The sequence below is a fragment of the Monosiga brevicollis genome, genomic scaffold, assembly GCF_000002865.3.
Source record: "Monosiga brevicollis MX1 MONBRscaffold_11 genomic scaffold, whole genome shotgun sequence".
In the NCBI taxonomy this organism is placed as follows: Eukaryota; class Choanoflagellata; order Craspedida; family Salpingoecidae; genus Monosiga; species Monosiga brevicollis.
The window spans coordinates 335,757-342,299 of NW_001865048.1; the positions used below are offsets into that span (position 1 = coordinate 335,757).

A 6,543-nucleotide genomic window follows, 5' to 3' on the forward strand; every position below is an offset into this window, starting at 1 on the left:
TCTCTCTCTCTCTCTCTCTCTCTCTCTCTCTCTCTATTGAAACTCCTATTCCAAAACACTAGTGTGTGAGGTGCACGGTTTTTTGTAGAGGTTTGAAAAAAGGCATTCACGTCACTCTCATCACGTTCTTGTTTCGTCTTGGGTGGGCAGTCCTGCTGGTTTGGAGCGATATGCTATCAGCATGGATGACGACGCATTCCGCAAGGCCGTGCAAGGCAAGCGTGGTTCCACGGTCAGCGTGAAGCGGACTGCTGGAGCTGCTTCGGCCCAAGGCAAAGGTGGGCACGATGAAAGTGCTTCAGGTGACGCGGGTGTGCGGGCCAAAAAGTCCAAAAATGGCAAAAGCCCTGGCAGTGCCAAGAAGAAGCACGGGGGCAAGGCCCATCGCAAGTGATCGCTATGACAAGCAATGCTAAGCCCTATGTTGCGTTACGTACAGGATTGCCCCGACACTTCATTGTCTGGCCTGTTTTACCTGAATTTGTGCTGCTCTGCTTGTGTGCGCAACCATGTGTCAACCTCTCATCAATCGAGCTTCAAAAGAATCGGTTCAATTAGAATCTTCTAGCAAGCTGTATTGTAATGGCAAAGTGCTGTGCTTTAAAGTCTCGTTTATTCATCATACCCAGTGCGGGAGATCATTGTTATACCAGGCAATTTCATTGTCATTCAGACTAGCACTGACTATATCCAGGTCTCCGTCGTTGTCCAGGTCCGCCGCAGTCACCTGCTGAGCTCCATCTGCGGTCAAGGATATCTCTTGTTGTGCCGAGAAGCTACCTTGGCCATCGTTCTGATACCAAGCAATTTTTCTGTCATCACCACTAGCGCTCAGCACATCGGGGTCTCCGTCACCGTCGAGGTCAGCCGTGGCGACAGAGGTGGCGTATGCAGCCTCTGTGGTAATGGCGCGGAAGGCGGCAAAGGTGCCGTTGTCTTGGTTCCGGTACCATACTACGGCATCATCGTCTGGGATGGCGCTCAGCACATCCTGGCGCCCATCACCGTCGATATCGGCCACGGCTAACGATCGCACCTTTTCGGACTGAGATGAGATGCCGTGCGCCATAGAAAAGGATCCCGAGTTGTTGAGGTTATGATACAAGACAACTGTGGCCGAGCCGGAGGTGCTGCCACTCAGAATATCAACGGCACCGTCCCCATCCAAGTCAGCAAGCACAAGAGCACGAATATCGCTCTGATCGGCATTGCTAAGAGTGCGTCGTGAGCCAAACGCGCCAGCACCCTCGTTGGCAAACCAGACAATTGCATCGGCTCGGTCGTCCACACAGATGATGTCAGTCATGTTGTCGCCGTTCAAATCAGCCACACGCACCAAGTTAATCTGGCCGATGCCACTTAACAGCGAAGTTGGGGTCCCAAAGCGACCTTGTCCCAAGTTTTTGACCCACCAAACTTGATCACTCGCCCGGTCTGCCACCAGTACATCAAGGCGGCCTGTATGGTTCACGTCGAGGACCGCAACAGACATCGGCTGTTGGAGCGCCTGCGTCAGATGCACGGGCCCAGCAAATACACCATGGCCAGTGTTGCGGTACCAACTTGCAGCAGGCACCCCAGAGTTTGCGCTCAGCAAGTCCATGTGACCATCGCCATCAAGGTCCACAGTCACCACGTCCAACACGCCATGGGCTTCGTAGGTCACGAGTCGACGCTGATCGGTCCACCACAGACGAGGGTTGTGAGCCACGATGCGCGCTGCCAAGGTCAGGTCGAGGCCACGAACATAGGCGGGTGCGGCGGTCTCGAGGATCAAAGAACCATCATCGGTCACACGCAGCCCGGGATCTGGCTGAGCCATTCTGACTGCGTCATCTCCAGGCTGCAATTGTATATTACGATACCACTTGACCTCGTCGTTATCGTCATCAGCAGCAAGGACGTCCAGATCACCGTCGGCATCCAAATCCGCTGCAACAACAGAGCGAAAGCGATTGCCAGATTCGGCATCAACCGCAGCCCGACGAGCAAAGCTACCACTACCATCGTTCAGATACCAGAACATGGTGCGGCCCCCGCCGAGAATATCGAGGTCGCCGTCATTGTCCAGGTCGGCAAGCACCGCGGAGCCAGGGGCCTCACAAGCGTCATCCACTAGCTGTGGCGGCGAAAAGGTTCCGGTACCGGTGTTGCGGAACCACACAATGCGATCCTCGCTTTCGAGGGTCACAACGACGTCTACACGGCCATCCAAATCCAAATCCCCCGTCGTCAGGCAGCTGGGTCCATCCACGTCCGCGGCAATGAGTGCTTCGGGATCAAATAGGGCAGCGCCAAGGTTGCGATACCAGACAATTTTGTCACCGGTGTAGGCGGCTGCTAGAATGTCCGGCAGGTGGTCACCATCCAGATCTGCCGCGGTGACCCACCGCACGCCATTGACGTTGGCGTTGCCAACTATGTCGGTCGTGAAGGTGCCGTTGCCCACGTTTTTGTAGAGGCGAACGCGGTTGCTATTGGTGACCGCTGCGATGACATCAAGGTCATGATCCCCATCGACATCCACGACGTGTACACATTGAACACCTGGGGCATTGTCATCGATGGGGATTGGGCTGGCAAAGCTTCCATGGCCCTGGTTGCGATGCCACAAGACCCGATTGTCGCCGAGGGCAGCGCTAATCACATCGGGAGCAAGGTCCCCGTCGAGGTCCGCGGCGACCACGTTATAAGGTTGTCTCACCTCATTGGCTACGGTGCGCTTGGAGGTGAAGGTGGCGTTGCCCAGGTTGCGATACCAAACAATTTCGTCGTTCTTTGCGCTGGCCGCTACTACGTCAAGGTGAGCATCGCCGTTGACGTCAACCGCCACGACCGAATAGGTGCCCTTGATATTGTTGTCCAGAACGCGTTCTGATGTCTTCCAAGCCAAGTCAAGGTGAAACTGCAATAGAGCAAGGCTTCGGGTCATGTCTTGGCCGTCCAGAAAGACAAGGTTTGAGGCATTGAGGTGGAGATGGCCCGAAGCGTCAGCCGTCAGGGACGGCGGTGAGGCCACCGTGGTAGCAGCGGTGACGACGGCCGTGCCATTGAGGTTTCGGTACCAGGCAATGCCTCGGTTATGTTTGCCACCGCTGACTGCATCTGGAGTACCGTCACGATTCACATCACCAACAGCAACGACGAGCGGCTCATTTAAATCATCAGATATGATGACTTGATCGGAAAAGCGTCCGGCCCCGTGATTGCGATACCAAGCAACCTTGTTGTCTTCTTGGCTAGCGCTGAGCACGTCAAGATCGCCGTCGTTATCCAGATCAGCGGTCGTTAAGAAAAAGGTGCCCTCGGCCTCTGAGGTGATGGGAAGCGGCGCGGAGAAGTGGCCGGTGCCGTTGTTACGAAACCAGAAGATGTGGCCAGCCTCTCCATTAGCACTGAGAACGTCTGGGTGCGTGTCGCCATCAAGATCAGCAGCGTGTACAGTGTAAGGTTTTACCACGGTGGCGAGCGGAGTGCTCGAAAACCAGCGGGTACCAGTCTGATCGAGCATGGCACGGTGCCACGTGATGCTGTTATCAGCGGTGCTGGTGCTCAGCACGTCCAGCAGGCCGTCGCCGTTGAGATCAGCAACGGCGATGGCGTATGGATTAGTGACGCTGGTGTCAACAACTTGGGCTGCTCCAAACGTTCGATTGCCAAGATTTCGGTACCATAATACCTTGTTGGCGACGCTGGCGCAGACAATATCGAGGCGCTGGTCGTTATCGAGGTCAGCTGCTAGGACAGCCCGGGCACCCTGCAAGTCGATTTCAACAGACGCGGGTGACGCGTTGTAGCCGACAGAGAAAAAGCAGTAGATTTTGTTGACCGCCAGACTGGTGGCAAGCACATCGACGACACCATCGGCATCAACATCGCCGGTCCAAAGTGAGCGACAGTTTTGGAGTGGCGCAATCGTGATGGCCGACGCAAAGGTACCGTCGGCTTGGTTGCGATACCAGACGAGCACGTTCTGTGAGTAGCTGGCAGCCACGACGTCCAGGTGGCCGTCACGATCCAAGTCAGCCAGGCGTAGTGCTGCAGTGTTCTCAAAGTCTCTTGTGACGTAGTGCGTCTGGGCGTCCCAGCCCAGCTGTGGGTTGCGCTCAATCACAGACAGCACTTCGTGCAAGTCCCGACCCTCCAGCAACACGGGCGCCCCAGCGGCATCCAGGTGCAAGGACGCCGGATCATCCTCCCCCACAGCCAGCGTCAACCCAGTCCCATCAGCCACGAGCTGGCTCAAGTTCAGCAGCAAGCTCAAGAGCACGACGCCCACATGCACGGGCGACAAGAACGGCCTCATCCTCAAAAGAGGAAGAGAAAAAAGAAAAAAATGAATGAATGACACTTGTCTGGTAGGTGTGTGTGTGTGGTATTTTTCTTGGTTGAGGTAGGCTTATCTTCTTCTCTTGGCAGTGTCAAGCCGAGGGATCGGTTGTTTTGGGTCGAGTTCGATTAAGCAACATCTGTCTGTTCTCTTCAAGGGGGACGGGGAAACAAAAAGAAAAGGAGATACTTTGGACAATGCACGGCACGTGAGGGGTCTGGTGTCACCGGACCACATCCAGATAAAGGAAGCGAAACAAGGAACAAAGAAAAAAAAAAGGAGAAATAAAAGTCGGAACAACTACGGGGTGGGGCAAAAGGTCATAGGAGCTGCTAATATGCAACAACTTGGATGTGTCTGCTCATAGAGCGACAATAGCCCTAGCCTGGCGTTGGCTTGGTATGGAGGGGGAAAATAGTAAGCGCACGGCACTTTTTTTTTTTGACGGCCTTGCAGCAGAGCAACATGAGCCGGCATAACCGAGAAAAGAAGGTTGGGTTCAATCAAGGTTGGTGTTGTCGTCGATGGAAGTAGCAGAGGGCGAGTCGTGCTTAGAGCTCGCTAATGTACTTCTCGAGCATGGGCTCACGGCTGATGCGCATGTACTTGGAGCGGGAGAACTTGGTGCGAACAGCCTGCTGCTTGGCAGTGGGGCTCTCGCGAAGAATGGCCTTCATGTCCAGGATGACGGGCATAATGTCCGTCAGGGTGTAGTCGGCAAAGAACTCAATGGTAGGAGTCCACAGCTGTTGCTCGCCCACAACCTCACGGGAGATGTAGGTGGCAGCAGCAGCAACCTGGGAGGGCTTGTAGCCGAGGAAGCGGGGCGAGCAGAGGGTCAGCTCCATAAAGTACTTGGCAAAGGTGTGCATGGTGCCATCGGCGTGACCGGCGCGTGAGTCACGGCGGAGGAAGTGCAGGGGCAGAGGCTTGCCCAGGTTGAAATCCAGGACGCGAAGCATCGTCTGCTCCATGGCGAGGATCTGTTCGCGGCGGTAGGCGTTGTCGGAAATGTAGACAAAGTCTCCAACCTCAGGCGGGTACATCTCCTCGTACTTTGAGGCAATGAGCATGGCGGTCACGCCGACAAGTTGGAGCTGGCTACGGGAGGTTCGCTCGCTGGAGAGGAAGCGATCAAGGACGTCAACGGTCAGGTAGAGGGTCTCCTGCAGCAGCTCAAAGCGGTAGTGCACCTCGACGAGCCAGTCGATAAGGATGGCGCGCATGCGCTCGTTGACCTCGGGCTGGGATTGAAGGTAGGCTGGGTCACAGCAGAGGCGGACCTCCATTTCACGCATGTAGTTGTAAATGTCGGCGACATACTCGGTCGCCATCTGGGGGTTCTCCGTGTCCTCCTCGTCAATGTTCTCGACACCGGCAGGCAAAGCCAAAGCGGGGGCAGGACCGTCCAGCGTGGGCATGCGAATGTCGTGCATGGTTTCATCCTGTGTCTCCATGGCCTGGTCATCGGCCGGCATGGGCTCAGAGCTGGCATTGCGGGCGGCGGCACGGGTCATGGGTCCGGCGCGCTCCTGTGACTTGACCTTCTTGGCCTGGTTGAGGCCTAGGGCGGCGGCATTGTTGCCAATGTCTCCGAGGGGAGCGCGCTTGACGTGCTGAGCCTGACCAAAGGTCTTGGCGGGCATGGCGGCGAGACCATTCTCGGCCGTGTGTTGGTGCAGTGAGGCAAACTATTGAGGGAGAGCGCACGGCATGAATGAGATGATTGCCGCGTGAAAGGAAGGATGAGAACCTTGGGGCGAGTGACTTTGGCTTTGCGCACACATGCGGCAACGATGGCTGGCTCACCTGGGTATCCATGACTGCGGTCTGTTGGTATCTAAAATTTAAAACTGACGGATGGCTGTGTGATCAACCAATTTGTGCATCAGCGTCGAGGAGGAGGAAGGGCAGGTGAGGCGAGGCAGAGCAAGCAGAGCGGGGCAGCCCAAAGCCTGGAACAAGGCAAGGCAAGGCGGCAGAGGGGCAGCCGCTGTGGCGGTGGCAAGGCCGGTTGACTTACCAGCGTAGCTAGTTGGTGTGAGCAGCACGGACTGAGGGAAAGGGCAGTGCAGGGGTTGGGCGGCCAGCGCTGTCTGTCGAGGGCAGCCAATTGAGAAAAAAAAATAAAACACAGGCAAGCGGTGTGTCAGCGGGCGCGGGGACCAAAGGGCGGGAAGCGGGCGGGGGGGGGGGGGGGAAAAAACTTGGTG

General features: G+C 56.2%; 3 protein-coding genes across 3 annotated transcripts in view; 1 reads left to right on the plus strand and 2 right to left on the minus strand.

Moving 5' to 3' along the window:
• Window positions 1-547, plus strand: part of MONBRDRAFT_32524 (uncharacterized protein) — a gene marked incomplete at its 5' end in the record, with an annotated part of 6,925 nt that extends 6,378 nt beyond the window's left edge. The window contains 2 exons of the mRNA XM_001745994.1: window positions 63-70; window positions 151-547. Coding sequence (XP_001746046.1) covers window positions 63-70; window positions 151-394 — 252 coding nt within the window. The 3' untranslated portion in view covers window positions 395-547. The remainder of the gene's footprint in view (window positions 1-62; window positions 71-150) is intronic.
• Window positions 548-619: 72 nt separating this feature from the next.
• MONBRDRAFT_8458 (uncharacterized protein) lies at window positions 620-4,306 on the minus strand (the record flags this gene model as incomplete). Its single annotated transcript, XM_001746142.1, has 1 exon — window positions 620-4,306. The coding sequence occupies one exon, from the start codon at window positions 4,304-4,306 to the stop codon at window positions 620-622; it is 3,687 nt and encodes a 1,228-aa protein (XP_001746194.1).
• Window positions 4,307-4,881: 575 nt separating this feature from the next.
• Window positions 4,882-5,976, minus strand: cycB (cyclin B; the record flags this gene model as incomplete). The annotated part of the gene is made up of 1 exon (XM_001746143.1): window positions 4,882-5,976. The coding sequence occupies one exon, from the start codon at window positions 5,974-5,976 to the stop codon at window positions 4,882-4,884; it is 1,095 nt and encodes a 364-aa protein (XP_001746195.1).
• Window positions 5,977-6,543: the final 567 nt, after the last annotated feature.